Source organism: Doryrhamphus excisus, linkage group LG6 (genome assembly GCF_037039965.1).
Source record: "Doryrhamphus excisus strain RoL-2023G ecotype Guam linkage group LG6, RoL_Dexc_Guam_v1.1, whole genome shotgun sequence".
NCBI classification, from domain to species: domain Eukaryota; kingdom Metazoa; phylum Chordata; class Actinopteri; order Syngnathiformes; family Syngnathidae; genus Doryrhamphus; species Doryrhamphus excisus.
The window spans coordinates 22,881,215-22,903,197 of record NC_136362.1 but is presented as its reverse complement, the minus strand read 5'-3'; the positions used below and the strand labels follow the sequence as shown (position 1 = coordinate 22,903,197).

At 43.6% G+C, this 21,983-nt stretch overlaps 1 protein-coding gene across 1 annotated transcript in view; it reads left to right on the top strand.

Annotated features, from left to right (window-relative positions):
• agbl1 (AGBL carboxypeptidase 1) overlaps positions 1 to 21,983 on the top strand; it is a 134,598-nt gene that overhangs the window by 100,396 nt on the left and 12,219 nt on the right. Inside the window, exon 25 of the mRNA XM_058087448.2 lies at positions 19,195 to 19,349. Within this exon, the coding sequence (XP_057943431.2) occupies positions 19,195 to 19,349 (155 nt within the window). The remainder of the gene's footprint in view (positions 1 to 19,194; positions 19,350 to 21,983) is intronic.

Here is a 21,983-nt window from a genome sequence, read left to right as displayed (position 1 = left end):
CACTGCATGGTCAGGCTCCTTGTTACATTAGTGACCTGATCCTGCCCTACAACCCTGCTCGATCAGTCAGGTCTCTGGACCAGAATCTACAGAAAATTCCACGTACCCGTTTCCGGACCAGAGGGGACCGATCTTTCCAGGCTGTTGCTCCTAGACTTTGGAATGATCTTCCTCTCTCTCTGCGTTCATTAGACCATGTTGATGTTTTTAAAACCCAACTTAAATCGTTTTTATTCTGTAAGGCTTTCTGATTGGGCTGATATATCCACTGTTGTTTTATTTTTGGGCTCTCTTAACTGTGTATGCATTGGCTGGGACAAGGCGTCGACGTCATTGATCACCTTGACCTAAAAAAATAGAAAGGGAGAGAGGGAGAGGCAGGCGATGAGAATCACTCCGTGAGGTGGTTAATGTTAGCCGACAACTACTTGTTAAAAAAAACTATTTTGATTTTGATTTGACTCTAACTGGAACTCCTAGAGGGCGTCACGGCGGTCGAGTGGGTAGCGTGCAGACCTCACAGCAGGGAAACTAGGGTTCAATTCCACCCTCGGCCATCTTTGTGTGGCGTTTGCATGTTCTCCTCGTGCATGCGTTGGTTTTCTCCAGGTACTCCGGTTTCCTCCCTCATTCCAAAAACATGCTAGGTTAATTGGCCACTCCAAATTGTCCATAGGTATGAATGTGAGTGTGAATGGTTGTTTGTCTATATGTGCCCTGTGATTGGCTGGGATAGGCTCGAGCACCCCCCGCAACCCTCGTGAGGAAAAGCGGTAGAAAATGAATGAATGAATGTAACTCCTAGATGGATATCGGAAGGTTATTCGCCCGCAGCAGGGACAAAGCAGCAAGGAATGAGAGAAGTAACTGAAGTCCTAGTGAGGCAGGCAACAGAAGTCTGTCTTAAGTTAATGCTAAGTTAGCTAACGTTATTCGTTGTGTCAAGACAACTACATTAATTTGCTGTACGAGCTGTCGGGGGAACTTCCAGTGAGTTTCATCAGCGTGAAATATAATGTTGGTTATGGTCTGCTGGTTCTGCTCAGGAACCAGCGTCCTGAACTCTGCATCAATGATGATTTTGAGTAAGCTTGTGTTAGTTTACAGATATATGGGCGGTGCAGTGGTTCTCAAATGGTCTATCTTCAGAAAGAAAAACATTTTCCCCTAAGATCAAGTCGTGAGCCACATTTTTAAACCATTCAAGTTTATTTCACAAAAAACGTCTCCACACTTAGCTGAGAAGCACAATGGGGCAGGATAGGCTTCACCATCTTGCCATCATGTCAGTGGAGAGTGAGGAACTTTCCAAGTGAAGCCACAGCCACGTGATTGACCACTTTGCAAAAATGAAAACAAGACGTTACAGTTTACTTCCCAAAAATTGATTCCCTGAAGAGACACACAACAGTTTTTGTGTTTTTGTAATGGTTTGGAAGTCTAGAGTAAAATGCACAAGTTGGCCAAATGCATTACCGCAGTACATTTCAGGTGGTTAATCAAAGATCTATATAACAACATAGTCTGATATGATTTAATAGTTTAAAGATCTATTTATGTTCTTCGATGATAAATAAGTGTTGAATTCTCTTGCACACTTTGCACACTCTCATGAATTCTTTGTGCCCCAGGTGTGCCCCAGTACAGTATCAGGTCTAGTGACGCCCCTGGCTGAGACATGTGTACCGCAAACCACAATTAGCTAAAAGTCAAACAAACAACTGGCAGTGCCAAGAAAAACGAAGGGTGGATGCAGCTAAGCTGTACTGTGAGTGTAACAATGGGCTGTAACTCAGACAATGATGGTGATGAAGGGATTAATGAAATGCAGGGCTCGACAATAATGATGTACCGATGGCCCAGGGCAAGTTAAAACAAAATTCAGGCAAGTAAATCTAATCAGTGATATTCCCGTCGGGCAAGTGCACTTTAGCATGCCATCCTGCCAAGAGTTTTTTTTAAAGCGGTTCTTGTTGGGTGTTGGTAAAACACGGACTGCGTAATTCGAAAACAATCATGGTCAGAGGCAAGCAGTGGAATAGATAATGATGGAAGACAAACTAAGAAAAAATGCGCACAAAAGTAAGCAATAAAGAAGGCCGTAGTGACAAATGGAAGGTAATTGTTACAATATGATGGACAGCACCATCTGACCATTATCTGACCAAAGCAATAGAAAAAGAATTTGGGAAAGTCGAGTATGCCAAAATGCTAAATAATAAAAGAATACTTATATCCGCAACAAATAAAAAACAGCAAGAAAATATAATGAAACTGAAATATCTTGATGGTGGAGAGATAAAAGTACATATACCAGGAATCGCAGCAAAAGTCAGAGGACTTATATCAAATGTACTTTTGGAAATGCTGATTACAAGAAGTCAGGAGAGAAATCAGAGGAGGAAAACTTGGTCAAAACACTTCAAACTAGCAGAGGAGGAATAAAAAGTGACAGTCGATCTGTACTAGTTGTCTTCCACTGTGATGCTTTAAATATCAGAGGATGACACTCACAGCACAGCAATGTCAGTGGAGGCAAAGATGTGCAAAATGTGGCGGAGAACATGATTATGGGAAGTGTGCTAGTGACGCTAAGCTAAAGTGCTGCAACTGTGGAGGAGAACATAGTGTTGCATATGCTGGATGTGAAGTCCAAAGGCATGCCAAAGAAGAAGTTATAAAATAGAGAACAAGGTATCGTAGGCTGAAGCAGTGAAGAACATAGGTGTGTGTGAAATGAAGCAAAATAAAACAATGGACACGTCGGAAACAAGTATTGAGTATACAGGACACGCAGTAGGGCTGCCCCAGAGATCAGGCCCCAGAAAATCTCTGATAGAATGGCCTGCTCCCCAACAGAAATGTAAACATAAGTGTACAATAGAAGAAGACACCTTAGTTGTGAAGAAATAAACATTTTGTAGCATTCATCAGCAATGTTGTCAATGTGTCCATTAAGCAAAAAAGGAAAAGTGACAAAACGGTTGTGGAAGCTGCAGAACAATTTTTAAACATCAAGGACTTGAAAGCAGAGGAAATACATAGCATACTAACTAGTATGCAGAATGATGCAGGTTCTCAACAAGTTCACTAAAATCATAATAGTCCTCCACATCTTACAATGGAATGCAAGAAGCCTGATAGCAAATGGACAAGAACTCGAGAAATATATAACAGAAACGGGGGGAAAAAATTATATTTTATGTGTGCAAGAAACATGGCTCAGACCACACTTAGACTATACCCTACACTTTTTAAGTGCTTTGGTTCCGGTTTCCCCAAGATAAGCTCTGATAAAACATTCCACTGTTCTCAAATATCTTAATTTCTATATTTCTACACAAAATAAGATGAAATAATGAATACACAAATCAAGAATAAAGAAAATAAATCAATCAGTAATAAATAAATAAAATTATAATAAAACAACAAATAAGAAAAACTTAAGAAACCACATATAGTTGGTGGGTAGAGAAATTATTTTTTTCAGATTCAAATTAACAGTATTAACAGTTATATAACCTTTAACATGAACATTAATGAAACTTAATAATTTTACGCAATTAGCAAGTTAGCATCATATGAATGAATTGCTAATTGTATTAAATGGAAGTAAAAATACTGCTCCAAGAGAAGACCAGCTGAGTTATGCTATGTTTCAGAAATTGCCGCAAAATATGCTGGAAAGAATACTATACCTATTTAATAAGATATGGGAAAAAGGAAAAGAACCAGAATATTGAAAAAGTGCACTAATATTACCATTTAATAAACCTGGTAAGGATCCAAAGCTGTCACGCCCTGTGTGAGTTCCCTCGTGTTTGTTTGGTTTCCTTTCAACACTCTTATTTTGTACTTGACTTCCTGTTTTGCCGCCTCTGCCTTTGTTTCCTTAATCATTCACACCTGTCCCTAATTTGTCCTCTTATTTAGTTCAGGTGTGCGCTTCTCCCGGTGTGGGATCATTGTATCATTTGTCCGTCAGCCAGTTGAGTTGCTTTTTCCTTTTGCTGCAATTATTGCTCAAAATAAATATAATTTACCTGCAATTGGTCCTGCTCTTTGCATCTTGGGGTCGCACCGCAACAAAGACATGCCGAAGCATGACAGAATGATCCCACCAAGTGACGACGACCTCGCGGAGAGCGATTTTTGGACCTGGCAGCTCCTTAAGGCCATGGAGGACGAGGAGATGGCGATGCCGCCATGGGAGATGGAGGACTTGGTGCGCGGTCCGGACGACACGTTCGTCGCTACGGCGTGGCTGTATCCCGGACCCACCGACGACGCTCCAAACCCTTCGCGGCGCCGATGCAAGCCGCGGCGCCACAGAGCGACGCCTAGCTCGTCTTCCCCTCCACGCCAAGTCGAGGTGCACCCGCCCTCATGCCCTGCCGGCTTCGACGAACCTGACGACGATCTCGCGGAGCTTGACGAATGGACCCGGCAGTTCTTCAAGGCGATGGAGCAGGAATGTGCAAGGTACACGCCGCAGGAACTGGAGACCATGGTGTGGGGGCCGGACGGCACCCTAGTGCCCATGGCTACGATGTTCCCGGTACCCGCTGCACACCCTCCGACGCGTCGCCGACGCGGCGGCGTCGCCGACGCACGGCACGTCGCCGACGCACGGCACGTCGCCAAGAGGTGTGGCCGCCCTCTTCCGCCTCCCCATGTCACGCCACGGCACAGCTCAACCCTCTCGCTGTTGCCGAGTCGCAGAACCGTCGTGCATTCCCCGACGGCTCCCGTGCCAGGTGGCGAGGCGCCCCGGATTCCTCCAGTGCCCAAGCCACGCAGCCCCAGGTGTTTCCAAGACCCGGCTCCCGTGCCAAGCTGCGTGGCCTCTCTGATTCCTCCAGTGCCCAAGCCACGCAGCCCCAGGTGTTTCCAAGACCCGGCTCCCGTGCCAAGCTGCGTGGTCTCTCAGATTCCTCCAGTGCCCAAGCCACACAGCCCCAGGGGTTTCCAAGACCCGGCTCCCGTGCCAAGCTGCATGGCGTCTCAGTTTCTTCCAGTGCCCAAGCCACACAGCCCCAGGTGTTTCCAAGACCCGGCTCCCGTGCCAAGCTGCGTGGCGTCACAGATTCCTCCAGTTCCCAAGCCACGCAGCCCCAGGGGTTTCCAAGACCCGGCTCCCGTGCCAAGTTGCGTGGCCTCTCAGATTCCTCCAGTTCCCAAGCTACGCAGCCCCTGGGGTTTCCAAGACCTGGCTCCCATGCCAAGCTGCGTGGCCTCTCAGATTCCTCCAGTTCCCAAGCCGCGCAGCCCCTGGGGTTCCCAAGACCCGGCTCCCGTGCTAAGCTGCGTGGCATCTCGGATTCCGCCTGTGCCCAAGCCGCGCAGCCCCTGGGGTTCCCAACCCCCGGCTCCCGTGCCAAGCTGCGTGGCGTCCCGGATTCCGCCTGTGCCCAAGCCGCGCAGCCCCAGGTGTTCTCAAGACCCGGCTCCCATGCCAAGCTTCAAGCCCAAACAAGTGGCTGCAGCCGGGACTGCTGACCTGGAGGAGCCAGTGACCTCCCTCCAAGCCTCCCTCCTCCCTTCCCTGGTTTCGGCTCCCTCTGATGACGGCGTCTGGGATCTGCCTTCGAGAGGGGGGGCTAGTACCACCTGCTGGGCTATGCTGGAAGCACAGCCCAGCCCGCCATTGGAAAGGGAGGATGGCACCACCTGCTGGGGGAGTGAGGAGGCACAGCCCACTCCACCTGCAAGACGAGGAGCAGGGCTCTGGAGCATATGGAGAGGCTCTGGCATGGACGCCATCGCCGCATCAGGGCCGGATGCCTGCTTCTTCGCCGTCTCCGCGTCAGGGCCGGACGCCTGTTGCTTCTAGACTTCCTGCCGGAGCCCAGGTTCTACACCCAGGGCGCCCCCCTGAGGAGGCCTATCCCGCGCATAGTCGAGGGCGCCCCCCGGAGAGTGCTTGCCACCTCCGCCGACCCATCCATTCCCTCCATCACTTGGAGGGGTCGTGCTGGCTCCGCCGGGCCTGCCGCCCCGGCCGGCCCCCAGAAGGGTCCCGTCGGCGACCCACCTCCGGTGCCCCCACCACCCACCCCTCCTTGACTGAGAACTGTTTTGGACGTCTGGGATCCGTCCCTGAGGGGGGTGTACTGTCACGCCCTGTGTGGGTTCCCTCGTGACAGTTTGTTTGGTTTCCTTTCAACACTCTTATTTTGTACTTGACTTCCTGTTTTGCCGCCTCTGCCTTTGTTTCCTTAATCATTCACACCTGTCCCTAATTTGTCCTCTTATTTAGTTCAGGTGTGCGCTTCTCCCGGTGTGGGATCATTGTATCATTTGTCCGTCAGCCAGTTGAGTTGCTTTTTCCTTTTGCTGCAATTATTGCTCAAAATAAATATAATTTACCTGCAATTGGTCCTGCTCTTTGCATCCTGGGGTCGCACCGCAACAAAGACATGCCAAAGCGTGACACAAAGCATCCCCAAAACTAAAGACCCATTGCTCTAACCTCACATCTATGCAAGTGGATGGAGAATATATTAGTCAAGAGACTCCAGTACTTCCTGGAAAGTCCAGAGCTTTATGTACCATACCAGTGTGTCTTTAGAAAAGGACGGTCAACAATGAATGCTGTAGTGAAAGTATGTTAATATAAGAAGACTTTCAAAATGAAACAGCTGATGAATATTATATTTTTTTTACATCGAAAAAGCGTATGACTATGTGGCGAGAAGGACTCTTGATTAAGATGAAAAAGATGGGAATACAGTGCATCCGGAAAGTATTCACAGCGCTTCACTTTTTCTACATTTTGTCATGTTACAGCCTCATTCCAAACTGTATTAAATTAATCTCTTACCTCAAAATTCTACACAAAATACTCCATTATGACAATGTGAAAAACGTTTTTTTTGACATGTTTTGAATTTATTAAAAATAGAAAACAAAAAAATCACATTTACATAAGTATTCACAGCCTTTGTTTATACTTTGTTGATGCACCTTTGGCAGCAATTACAGCCTCAAGTCTTTTTGAATATGATCCCACAAGTTTAGCACACCTATCTTTAGGCAGTTTTGCCCATTCTTCTTTGCAATAAGTCTCAAGCTCCATCAGGTTGGATGGGAGACGTCTGTGCACAGCCATTTTCAGATCTCTCCAGAGAAGTTCGATCGGATTCAAGTCTGGACTCTGGCTGGGCCACTCCAGGACATTCACGGAGTGGTTCTGAAGCCAATCTTTTGAGATCTTGGCTGTGTGCTAATGTCTACTGTCTATATGGTCAAGGTACATGACCAGTCTACTGAGGTCAAGAGCGCTCTGGAGCAGGTTTTTCATCCAGGATATCTCTATGTATTGCTGCATTCATTTTTCCTTCTATCCTGACTAGTCTGCCAGTTCCTGCTGCTGAAAAACATCCCCACAGCATGATGCTGCCACCACCATGCTTCACTGTAGGGATGGTATTGGCCTGGTGATGAGCAGTGCCTGGTTTCCTCCAAACATGGCGCCTGGCATTCACACTAAAGAGTTAAATCTTTGTCTCATCAGACCAGAGAATTTTGTTTCTCATGGTCTGAGAGTCATTCAGGTGCTTTTTGGAAAATTCCAGACGGGCTGCCATGTTCCTTTTACTAAGGAGTGGCTTTCGTCTGGCCACTCTACCATACAGGCCTGATTGGTGGATTGCTGCAGAGATGGTTGTCCTTCTGGAAGGCTCTCCTCTCTCCACAGAGGAACGCTGGAGCTCTGACAGAGTGACCATCGGGGCCTTGGTCACCTCCCTGACTAAGGCCCTTCTTCCCCGATCGCTCAGTTTAGAAGGCCGGCCAGCTCTAGGAAGAGTCCTGGTGGTTCCAAACGTCTTCCATTTACGAATAATGGAGGCCACTGTGCTCATTGGGACCTTCAAAGCAGCAGACATTTTTCTGTATCCTTCCCCAGATTTGTGCCTCAAGACAATCCTGTCTCGCAGGTCTACAGACAGTTCTTTTGACTTCATGCTTGGTGTTTGTGCTCTGACATGCACAGTCAACTGTGGGACCTTATATAGACAGTTATTATATTTACAAATCATGTCCAATCAACTGAATTTACTGCAGGTGGACTCCAATTAAGCTATAGAAAGATCTCGAGGATGATCAGTGGAAAAAAGATGCACCTGAGCTCAATTTTGAGCTTCATGGCAAAGGCTGTGAATACTTATGTAAATGTGATTTTTTTGTTTTCTATTTTTAATAAATTCAAAACATGTCAAAAAAAACTTTTTTCACATTGTCATAATGGAGTATTTTGTGTAGAATTTTGAGATAAAAGATTAATTTAATAGTTTGGAATGAGGCTGTAACATGACAAAATGTAGAAAAAGTGAAGCGCTGTGAATACTTTCCGGATGCACTGTAAAAGGCAGGCTCTAAAATTGGGTTCTTGACTTTCTATCTGGCGGAAAATTTAAAGTAAAGGTTGGAGTAGATAATGTAATATATTCCAAGCGTTCACCATACTTTTTTCTTGCCATCATTCTGATAGAGGTTGATCTTGGTTTCATCCGTCCAAAGAATATTCTTCCAGAAACATTCTGGCTTTTTTAGATCTTTCTCAGCAAAGTCCAATCTACCCTTTCTATTCTTCATACATATGAGTGACCTGTACCTTGCAGTGAACCCTCTGTATTTACTTTAGTGCAGTCTTCTCTTTTTGGTAGACTTGGGTACTTGGGTATTCACGTCAATGGCTGTTGTGAAAGGGTTTCTCTTCCCCATGGAAATGATTCTGCCATCATCTACCACCATTGTCTTCCTTGGACATCCAGGTCTTTTTGCGTTGCTGAGTTGACCAGTGTCTGCTTTCTTTCTCAGGATGTACCAAACTGTAGATTTTGCCACTTCTAATATTGTAGCCATTTCTCTGATGGTTTTTTTCTGTTCTCACAGCCTAAGGATGGCTTGGTTCACCTGCATGGAGAGCTCCTTTGACCGCATGTTGTCTTCACAGCAATATTTTCTGAATGCAAACACCACAACCTTAGATCAATTCCTTATATCTGCTTAATTTATAGTGATATAATGAATGAATTGCCCAAACCTGCCCATGAAATAGCCTTTTGGTCAATTCTCCAATTACTTTTGATCCCTTTAAAAAGAGGGTGGCCGATGCTAAAGATCTGAAACTCCTAAAGCCTTCATCCAATTTGAATGTGGATACCCTCAACTGAAAGCTGAGAGTCTGCACTTTATGTTCATTATATCACTATCTTTGGAGTATGTTTCAGTAAAAGGGTAAAAGCAAACCAAAACTTGTGTCAGTGTCCAAATATATATGGACCTAACTGTATGCTGTAGACTAAAAGGATACAGACATGGAAACTTGGCCAAGAGTCTGATCCAGGACTGCTGGGTGTACAATTCAACTAAAAGCAATAACTTTGGATGGATAATTAAAGACATGGCAGAGGAATATCAATTAAGTAATTAATAATCCAACACTCATTAGTAATGTTCCTATCTGGCTTTTCCCACAACCAGAAGTAGATATAGATATAAGTAAGTGGGATGATGGGGGGGGTGCTAAAACAAGACAATATATAAGAAACAAATATTATAGTTACTTAAATATATATATATATACATATATACACACACACATGTAGATGGCGGCAAGGGAAGGTGGGGATTGGAGTTTGTATACCATCAATTAATTATAGTATTGCAAAAAGAATACCATAGCTCTAGTTTCTACAGCAGAAATTATGGCAATCATTATCATATTACAATGGATAGAGGAAAGACTCTGACTCTCTGTCAGCCTTATACAGTATTAAAAATAAGAAATGAAATAGAGAGGATTTACTATTGGAGGGGAATGAGGGAGGAGATCCTGCAAGTCCTGCTAAAAGAGGGGACTAGAATGAGGTACATGAGGTACATTCTATCACGACCTGACCGTGTGGCGGAGAGGGTGGATCCCAAGATGCAGGACACAGCAAGCTTAGGTAAGGTTTAGCCGCTTTAATCGTTCAAGTGAGCGGGATGCAAAAAAACGTAAGGCCAAAAGGACCAAAAAAATTCCCATATAGAAAATATGGGGTGCATGCATTTTACGGCAGGGCAGATTTTTGACCTGCCGAGATTTGCATGCACCCCCTAGTTGGACTAAGATAACTTCTACATGTCTATAGTTCACATGATTTACTTTAAAGACATCCATCTCTCATGTGGATGTCATCACTTGAACATAAAAGTTCCCATATAGGAAATATGGGTGCATGCATTTTACGGCAGGGCGGATTTTGACCTGCCGAGATTTGCATGCACCCCCTATTTGGACTAAGATAACTTCTACATGTCTATCATTTGAACAAAAAAGTTCCCCAATTGGAAATATGGGGTGCATGCATTCCACAGCGGGTGGATTTTGACCTGCCGAGATTTGCATCCACCCCTACTTGGACCAGGATAACTGCTACATGTCTATAGTTCACGTGATTTACTTTAAAGACATCCATCTCTCATGTGGATGTCATCATTTGAAAAAAAAAAGTTCCCATATTGGAAATATGGGGTGCATGCATTTTACGGCAGGGCAGATTTTGACCTGCCGAGATTTGCATGCACCCCCTATTTGGGCTGAGATAACTTCTACATGTCTATAGTTCACAGGATTTACTTTAAAGACATCCATCTCTCATGTGGACTTCATCTTTGGACCACAAAAGTTCCCATATTGGAAATATGGGGTGCATGCATTTTACGGCAGGTCAGATTTTTGACCTGCCGAGATTTGCATCCACCCCTATTTGGAATGAGATAACTTCTACATGTCTATAGTTCACATGATTTACTTTGAAGACACCCACCTTTCATGTGGACTTCATCATTTGAACAAAAAAGTTCCCATACAGGAAATATGGGGTGCATGCATTTTACGGCAGGGCGGATTTTGTGCCTGCCGAGATTTGCATGCACCCCCTATTTGGACTAAGATAACTTCTACATGTCTATAATTTGAACAAAAAAGTTCCCCAATTGGAAATATAGGGTGCATGCATTCCACAGCGGGTGGATTTTGACCTGCCGAGATTTGCATGCACCCCCTATTTGGACCAGGATAACTGCTACATGTCTATAGTTCACATTATTTACTTTTAAGACATCCATCTCTCATGTGGACTTCATCTTTGGACCAAAAAAGTTCCCATATTAGAAATATGGGGTGCATGCATTTTAGGGCAGGGCGGATTTTGTGCCTGCCGAGATTTGCATGCACCCCCTATTTGGACTAAGATAACTTCTACATGTCTATAATTTGAACAAAAAAGTTCCCCAATTGGAAATATAGGGTGCATGCATTCCACAGCGGGTGGATTTTGACCTGCCGAGATTTGCATGCACCCCCTATTTGGACCAGGATAACTGCTACATGTCTATAGTTCACATGATTTACTTTAAAGACACCCACCTGTCATGTGGACTTCATCATTTGAACAAAAAAGTTCCCTAACAGCAAATATGGGGTGCATGCATTTTAGGGCAGGGCGGATTTTGTGCCTGCCGAGATTTGCATGCACCCCCTATTTGGACTAAGATAACTTCTACATGCCTATAGTTCACATGATTTACTTTAAAGACACCCACCTGTCATGTGGACTTCATCTTTGGACCAAAAAAGTTCCCATATTAGAAATATGGGGTGCATGCATTTTACGGCAGGGCGGATATTTGACCTGCCGAGATTTGCATGCACCCCCTATTTGGGCTGAGATAACTTCTACATGTCTATAGTTCACAGGATTTACTTTAAGGACATCCATCTCTCATGTGGACTTCATCTTTGGACCAAAAAAGTTCCCTAACAGCAAATATGGGGTGCATGCATTTTAGGGCAGGGCGGATTTTGTGCCTGCCGAGATTTGCATGTCAGGTGGACAGGTGGATGTCTTTAAAGTAAATCCTGTGAACGATAGACATGTAGAAGTTACGCTGGTCCAAATAGGGGGTGCATGCAAATCTCGGCAGGTCAAAATCCGCCCTGCCGTAAAATGCATGCACCCCATATTTGCTGTTAGGGAACTTTTTTGGTCAAAAGATGAAGTCCACATGAGAGATGGATGTCTTTAAAGTAAATCATGTGAACTACAGACATGTAGAAGTTATCTTAGTCCAAATAGGGGTGCATGCAAATCTCGGCAGGTCAAAAATCCGGCAGGCATGCAAAACTCGGCACAACACCTGATTTTGCATCCACCTCGGGAGCGCGCAGCGCACGCTCAGTTAAAACCGAAAATATGTGACGCTGCGGTGTTTTTTCGCCACAGGACTTCACGATAATGAAGATATTATACTTTGTGTCTCCTTTATCAGTTACTATGAGATACCTAAAGCACACAGTATATGAAAACTTCGATTTATTGGCTTGGTATTTGTTTGGTATGTCAAGCATTTGACGCATGCGTATCCAGGAATACGGTGAGTGGAGCGGGTTAGACATTTACAATGTAATTGTGGCGCTTTGTAACACATTTCTTCCGCCAATAATATATTTCTGCATAACTAATGACAAATATGAAATGTGGAAGTATTTACCTATTCATTTTGTGGCCAGGAGCTGACGTAATTTCTATGAGGCAGTCGATCTCACCCGTTTGACATACTTTGGACTGTAAAATGACAAATAAAAGTGTTGAACTTGGGGGCTCCACTCATTCATTCATTATGTGGCAACACCATGGTTATTTGGTGAAATTTAAATTCCCCATCAGCAAATATGGGTGCATGCATTTTATGGCAGGGCTGATTTTTGACCTGCCGAGATTTGCATCCACCCCTATTTGGACTGAGATAACTTCTACATGTCTATAGTTCACATGATTTACTTTAAAGACATCCATCTCTCATGTGGATGTCATCACTTGAACATAAAAGTTCCCATATAGGAAATATGGGTGCATGCATTTTACGGCAGGGCGGATTTTGACCTGCCGAGATTTGCATGCACCCCCTATTTGGACTAAGATAACTTCTACATGTCTATCATTTGAACAAAAAAGTTCCCCAATTGGAAATATGGGGTGCATGCATTCCACAGCGGGTGGATTTTGACCTGCCGAGATTTGCATCCACCCCTACTTGGACCAGGATAACTGCTACATGTCTATAGTTCACGTGATTTACTTTAAAGACATCCATCTCTCATGTGGATGTCATCATTTGAAAAAAAAAGTTCCCATATTGGAAATATGGGGTGCATGCATTTTACGGCAGGGCAGATTTTGACCTGCCGAGATTTGCATGCACCCCCTATTTGGGCTGAGATAACTTCTACATGTCTATAGTTCACAGGATTTACTTTAAAGACATCCATCTCTCATGTGGACTTCATCTTTGGACCACAAAAGTTCCCATATTGGAAATATGGGGTGCATGCATTTTACGGCAGGTCAGATTTATGACCTGCCGAGATTTGCATCCACCCCTATTTGGACTGAGATAACTTCTACATGTCTATAGTTCACATGATTTACTTTGAAGACACCCACCTTTCATGTGGACTTCATCATTTGAACAAAAAAGTTCCCATACAGGAAATATGGGGTGCATGCATTTTACGGCAGGGCGGATTTTGTGCCTGCCGAGATTTGCATGCACCCCCTATTTGGACTAAGATAACTTCTACATGTCTATAATTTGAACAAAAAAGTTCCCCAATTGGAAATATAGGGTGCATGCATTCCACAGCGGGTGGATTTTGACCTGCCGAGATTTGCATGCACCCCCTATTTGGACCAGGATAACTGCTACATGTCTATAGTTCACATGATTTACTTTAAAGACATCCACCTCTCATGTGGATGTCATCATTTGAACAAAAAAGTTCCCATATTGGAAATATGGGGTGCATGCATTTTACGGCAGGGCAGATTTTTGACCTGCCGAGATTTGCATCCACCCCTATTTGGACCAGCGTAATTTCTACATGTCTATAGTTCACATGGTTTACTTTAAAGACACCCACCTGTCATGTGGACTTCATCATTTGAACAAAAAAGTTCCCTAACAGCAAATATGGGGTGCATGCATTTTAGGGCAGGGCGGATTTTGTGCCTGCCGAGATTTGCATGCACCCCCTATTTGGACTAAGATAACTTCTACATGTCTATAGTTCACATGATTTACTTTAAAGACACCCACCTGTCATGTGGACTTCATCTTTGGACCAAAAAAGTTCCCATATTAGAAATATGGGGTGCATGCATTTTACGGCAGGGCGGATATTTGACCTGCCGAGATTTGCATGCACCCCCTATTTGGGCTGAGATAACTTCTACATGTCTATAGTTCACAGGATTTACTTTAAGGACATCCATCTCTCATGTGGACTTCATCTTTGGACCAAAAAAGTTCCCATATTGGAAATATGGGGTGCATGCATTTTACGGCAGGTCATATGTTTGACCTGCCAAGATTTGCATGCACCCCCTACTTGGAACAGGATAACTGCTACATGTCTATAGTTCACATGGTTTACTTTAAAGACATCCACCTGTCATGTGGACTTCATCTTTGGACCAAAAAAGTTCCCTAACAGCAAATGTGGGGTGCATGCATTTTACGGCAGGGCGGATTTTGTGCCTGCCGAGATTTGCATGCACCCCCTATTTGGACCAGCATAACTTCTACATGTCTATAGTTCACATGATTTACTTTAAAGACATCCATCTCTCATGTGGACTTCATCTTTTCAGCAAAAAAGTTCCCATATAGGAAATATGGGGTGCATGCATTTTACGGCAGGGCGGATTTTGACCTGCCGAGATTTGCATGCACCCCCTATTTGCTGTTAGGGAACTTTTTTGGTCAAAAGATGAAGTCCACACGAGAGATGGATGTCTTCAAAGTAAACCATGTGAACTATAGACATGTAGAAGTTACGCTGGTCCAAATAGGGGGTGCATGCAAATCTCGGCAGGTCAAAAATCTGCCCTGCCGTAAAATGCATGCACCCCATATTTCTAATATGGGAACTTTTTTGGTCCAAAGATGAAGTCCACATGAGAGATGGATGTCTTTAAAGTAAATCATGTGAACTATAGACATGTAGAAGTTATCTTAGTCCAAATAGGGGGTGCATGCAAATCTTGGCAGGTCAAAATCCACCCGCTGTAGAATGCATGCACCCCATATTTGCTATTGGGGAACTTATTTGTTCAAATAATAGACATGTAGAAGTTATCTTTGTCCAAGTAGGGGGTGCATGCAAATCTCGGCAGGTCAAAATCCGCCCTGCCGTAAAATGCATGCACCCCATATTTCTAATATGGGAACTTTTTTGGTCCAAAGATGAAGTCCACATGACAGGTGGGTGTCTTTAAAGTAAATCATGTGAACTATAGGCATGTAGAAGTTATCTTAGTCCAAATAGGGGGTGCATGCAAATCTCGGCAGGACAAAAATCTGCCCTGCCATAGAATATTTCCAATATGGAAACTTTTTTTTTTCAAATGATGACATCCACATGAGAGGTGGATGTCTTTAAAGTAAATCATGTGAACTATGGATATGTAGAAGTTATACTGGTCCAAGTGGAGGGTGCATGCAAATCTCGGCAGGTCAAAATCCACCCGCTGTAGAATGCATGCACCCCATATTTGCTATTGGGGAACTTTTTTGTTCAAATGATAGACATGTAGAACTCATCTTAGTCCAAATAGGGGTGCATGCAAATCTCGGCAGGTCAAAAATCAGCCCTGCCATAAAATGCATGCACCCATATTTGCTGATGGGGAATTTAAAATTCACCAAATAACCATGGTGTTGCCACATAATGAATGAATGAGTGGAGCCCCCAAGTTCAACACTTTTATTTGTCATTTTACAGTCCAAAGTATGTCAAACGGGTGAGATCGACTGCCTCATAGAAATTACGTCAGCTCCTGGCCACAAAATGAATAGGTAAATACTTCCACATTTCATATTTGTCATTAGTTATGCAGAAATATATTATTGGCGGAAGAAATGTGTTACAAAGCGCCACAATTACATTGTAAATGTCTAACCCGCTCCACTCACCGTATTCCTGGATACGCATGCGTCAAATGCTTGACATACCAAACAAATACCAAGCCAATAAATCGAAGTTTTCATATACTGTGTGCTTTAGGTATCTCATAGTAACTGATAAAGGAGACACAAAGTATAATATCTTCATTATCGTGAAGTCCTGTGGCGAAAAAACACCGCAGCGTCACATATTTTCGGTTTTAACTGAGCGTGCGCGCTCCCGAGGTGGATGCAAAATCCGGCAGGCATGCAAAACTCGGCACAACACCGGACGGGTAGGAGGGTGCGTGGCCGAGGCGTGAGTAACGCTGGAGGAGCACAAGAGCAGGGCCGCAGCTAAGAGCTAGTCTGTTACGTCCACAAAGGAACAATCCAGCACCCTCCTGCCTCAGCTCAGTGCCTTAAGAAGGGAACCGGAAATTTGCTTGATTGTCAGCAGCTGCGCCCGTCCGGTAGCTCCGCCCAACTCAAAGGAGGTCCACATCTGCAGATGCACACAGAGAGCAGTAAGAGTCCAAATAACAACATGAACCAGGCGTACCCCCAAACCGACACACAAGGTAATAACACATGTCACTGCGCAGCGTGACAGAAACTATTTTAACGAGGCTATGGTTCGATCATACTGGGTTAAGTAAAACAAAGTAGGTAAAAGCACATGTGAAACATGTATAGAATGTAAGGCTATAGAGAATGTGCAACATATACTGTTACATTGTAGAAACTATAGGGAAGAGCGAATTAAGATAAGGGAGAGGATTACTAAAAGAGGAAAGGAGTGGAGCATGGAGATTATACTAGGAACAGTTGGTGAGGGTGTTAGTGATATACTACAGAGGGTGGTGATAATGTATTTAAAGACACAGGACTGTATAAAAGAATATAGATTATTAAAATAATTATTACCATTATTATGATTATAGAATATTAGAATATTTATTACCATTATTAGTATTAGTACTATTATTTGATTTCTGTCCTACTCATCTGAATACAATATAAGTAAATTGTCCATTGATACATACTCTGGTACAACAGGTGGCAGTATGCACCTTTTTTAAAGTCATGGTTGCAACCCGCCATTAAACCAAAAGAAGAAGAACTGCACTGTCGTCACTCAGAATAAAAAAATGCCGGCGGCCGCTGCGGCATCGAGTAGCCAAGGAAATAGACAATATCTCACAATACGATGTCAAAAGTAGGGGAGTACTTTACACTTGAAGGTAACGATTCGGTGGTCTGTGACCTGTGCGAAATGAAGATGGCGTACCATAAAAGCACTACGCAATGCACCAGCACTCAGGTGCTGCTCGTGTGGAGGAGAAAACACCGTACTTTTTCAACTTTTTTTCTTTCTTTGTTTGCAATGATTAACCATTAACCATTGACTAACCATTAGTCCAAACCGCACCATGTAACTTGTGCTTCAGTTTCGCACACACACACCTGAGTGTGAGTGGGATGTAAGTGTCGATGGCTTCGATGTCAACATCTACCTCTTTAGATGTTAAGAAATCCACTACTTTTTGCTCTGTTGAGGCGACGTCCATTTCGTGTACTTCCTCGATGTTCCTGACTGCCCTGGTATAAGACCTGGGTTTGATCTTCAGCCCCATCACTATTATGTCGTTCATCCTTGTATTCTGATCCATGGCGTCGATTGTATTTTTCAGCTCCCGAATTATTTTGTCTTTCTCCTCATTATCTTTTTTGATGATGGTATGACTCTCTTGTAATTCTTTATATGCATCTTTCAAATCTGTCATATCCTTCATTAGGGTTTGAACATGCTCATCCATCTTCTGTTCCGATTTTTCCAACTTAAGAGTCACCTTTTGCAGTTCATCGCCATTTTTTCGTAAATTCTTATCCATGTGATCCGGGTTAAGTAATCCACCTTATTTAGCAGCTTCGAGAGCATCTCTAGTATGCTGCTCTCCGTTAGCGGCTGCGGCATCAGGGGGAGATTGCTTCCAGAGAGAATCAGCGGCGGACCTTTGAAGACTTCTCCGTGTCTATAATTGTGTCTGGAATGCTTCGGCCTGAGCTACATGAGCTCCCAGGTAGACTTCGATTCGAGGTACTTGGGCTGGGAGGTTCACTATTTTGTCCGTGGAGTGAACACTTCCCCTTGGATCTCCGCATAGTTGCGGTTGCTAGGCAACACCTTCAACACAGCAGCAGACATTTAACAATGGTCAACACCGACCCTACGACTGTCTTTGATATTTAGTGTTCGTTGTTATAGCGAATATAGTCTCTCACCACTCGATGCTACAGGCCGGAATGTCCCCACAAAGGTTCAGAGATGTTATGGAGGCTAAAAGCAGCCACCAGCTAGCTAGCCACCAGCTAGCTAGCCACCAGCTTGCTAGCCTTGTAACGGCTGTAGACTCCTTACAGTTTGTTGATGTGGTGAGTTCAGACCTCACTCTGAATTAAGACAGAGTTGCCACAGCAGAGTAATTCGAGGTGCTGACACAAGTAATGGTCGGGAATGTTCCCAACAAAAACTTTAAAACTCCGGCAGCAAAGCCAGAGCTCATGCTGCCCATGTCCGTCCTTGTCAACAGGAAGTGACGGTTCTCTGTAAACAATGTATATTTTGGTGCTGTGTTTATATTTCCATACAGTTTTACAGAGAAAGAAATACAAATGGCTTTGTGGAGTTTGCACACTCTCTCCCCATGTGTGCGTGGGTTTTCTAGGCACTCCGTTTTTCTCCCACATTCCAAAAACATGCGTACACGTTAATTGGTGACTCCAAATTGAATGTGAGTGTAAGAATGGTTGTTTGTGGCCTACATGTGCCCTGTAATTGGCTGCCGACCAGTCCAGGGTGTCCAGCATGCGTGAGGATAAGCGGTATCGAAAATGGAAATACAAATGGTGCCAGTAAAAGACTAGAAAAGACAACCTTATTTGTTTATTGGAGCATGTTTAATTATTTCTTTACTTCAAAGAAACGTGCTGCAAAGGAAGTATGAACCATCATCTGAGAAATGATCAGCATAAAACCTTGATCAGAGCATCCCTAAATAAAATGTTGTGCACAGGCTACTATTTTGGCGGAAAAAAGCCTTCAACAGTATTTTTTGCTGTGTATATCATCTATGCCAAATTAATTTTACTTTCTCTCTGTTTTCCTCCAACACTCTTTTTCTATGCTAATAGGGTCTTCAGACAGGAGTCGGGGAGCTGGAAGAAATGGGACTGAAGTTTTGCCACAGTCTTCTGTCGTTGACTAAAGATACGAGGGTCCTTTATGGTAGAAAACTTATCAACCACGTCAACCTGGACCCCAACATCCTCGACCATAAGTCACACAAGTAAGATGTTTTCCTGACAATTTTGAAGCCATTCAAGAGATAAATAGCTTGGGCCGGGATATCTGATAATACCTTGCTCCACAGAGCAATGTTTCGCCTTTGCATTAACTATTTTATTTGCAATGTGTGTGCAGTCCATTCGTGCTCGCCAATGAAATAATGTCTACCAATGTTCATAACCTGTGCATTTCGTAAACAAATTAAATATTTCAATATACAGTTTATTCTAAGGTCGGCAAGCATTCGCCCACTACCTGTTTATTGACAGATACTGACATAGGACATACAGTGCATCCGGAAAGTATTCACAGCGCTGCACTTTTTCTACATTTTGTCATGTTACAGCCTCATTCCAAACTGTATTAAATTAATCTCTTACCTCAACATTCTACACAAAATACTCCATTATGACAATGTGAAAAAAGGTTTTTCTGACATGTTTTGAAATTATTAAAAATAGAAAACAAAAAAATCACATTTACATAGGTATTCACAGCCTTTGCCATGAAGCTCAAAATTGAGCTCAGGTGCATCTTTTTTCCACTGATCATCCTTGAGATCTTTCTACAGCTTAATTGGAGTCCACCTGCTGTAAATTCAGTTGATTGGACATGATTTGTAAATATAATAACTGTCTATATAAGGTCCCACAGTTGACTGTGCATGTCAGAGCACAAACACCAAGCATGAAGTCAAAAGAACTGTCTGTAGACCTGCGAGACAGGATTGTCTTGAGGCACAAATCTGGGGAAGGATACAGAAAAATGTCTGCTGCTTTGAAGGTCCCAATGAGCACAGTGGCCTCCATTATTCGTAAATGGAAGACGTTTGGAACCACCAGGACTCTTCCTAGAGCTGGCCGGCCTTCTAAACTGAGCGATCGGGGAAGAAGGGCCTTAGTCAGGGAGGTGACCAAGGCCCCGATGGTCACTCTGTCAGAGCTCCAGCGTTCCTCTGTGGAGAGAGGAGAGCCTTCCAGAAGGACAACCATCTCTGCAGCAATCCACCAATCAGGCCTGTATGGTAGAGTGGCCAGACGAAAGCCACTCCTTAGTAAAAGGAACATGGCAGCCCGTCTGGAATTTGCCAAAAAGCACCTGAATGACTCTCAGACCATGAGAAACAAAATTCTCATGATTGAACTCTTTGGTGTGAATGCCAGGCGCCATGTTTGGAGGAAACCAGGCACTGCTCATCACCAGGCCAATACCATCCCTACAGTGAAGCATGGTGGTGGCAGCATCATGCTGTGGGGATGTTTTTCAGCAGCAGGAACTGGCAGACTAGTCAGGATAGAAGGAAAAATGAATGCAGCAATATATAGAGATATCCTGGATGAAAACCTGCTCCAGAGCGCTCTTGACCTCAGTAGACTGGTCATGTACCTTGACCATATAGACAGTAGACATTAGCACACAGCCAAGATCTCAAAAGATTGGCTTCAGAATCACTCCGTGAATGTCCTGGAGTGGCCCAGCCAGAGTCCAGACATGAATCCGATCGAACATCTCTGGAGAGATCTGAAAATGGCTGTGCACAGACGTCTCCCATCCAACCTGATGGAGCTTGAGACTTATTGCAAAGAAGAATGGGCAAAACTGCCTAACGATAGGTGTGCTAAACTTGTGGGATCATATTCAAAAAGACTTGAGGCTGTAATTGCTGCCAAACGTGGATCAACAAAGTATTAAGCAAAGGCTGTGAATACTTATGTAAATGTGATTTTTTTGTTTTCTATTTTTAATAAATTCAAAACATGTCAAAAAAAACCTTTTTTCACATTGCCATAATGGAGTATTTTGTGTAGAATTTTGAGGTAAGAGATTAATTTAATTCAGTTTGGAATGAGGCTGTAACATGACAAAATGTAGAAAAAGTGAAGCGCTGTGAATACTTTCCGGATGCACTGTAAACTGTGCCTGACAGAGGAAAATACCATACCTTGATCATTAAAACAATACTGTGATGAGACATATTTATTATATTATTTTGTTTATCATTTTTTCATTATAGGGAAAATCTGTGTGTAAAAACAATTCTCTCAAGGAAAGGCAATTTGAGACAGGTCTAAATTTGGACAGAACATTACCATCAAGATGTGCTTTTTTAAGAACTGGTGTCACTATGACATGTTTAAAAGATTTAGGAACACATCCTGGCTGAACAGTGGAAAGCACCTCTTTCAACAACTTGGTTGAAAAAATGTCCAGAGGACAGCTTGTAGTTCTCATATAAATAACAATATCTGTGAGGGACGAAAGAGAAACAGGTTCAAAATGGTTGAACACAGCAGAGTGTGAAGGCTGGTCCGGGCTGATACTGCAGATGCTCAGTGCTCTCACAGACTTCTCTTTGTCAGCAAAAAAGTGTAAGAAGTCCTCGCAAGTAGAAACAGTGGTGTCACTCAGAGGAGAGGTGTGGGGGTTCACAACAGAGTTTATAGTACGAAACAACACACAAGCCCGATTTGTGGAAATGATATTCGACAGGGACTTGGCCGGGCTGATACTTAGCGAGACTGTCCCTCATTAGTTCAAGTGAAACATGTAAATAATCCTTCTTCCAGCGCCGCTTGCCTGTCTGTCTGCAGCGCTGTCTGCGGGTTCTGGTAGAGTAATTTAACCAGGGTTCAGA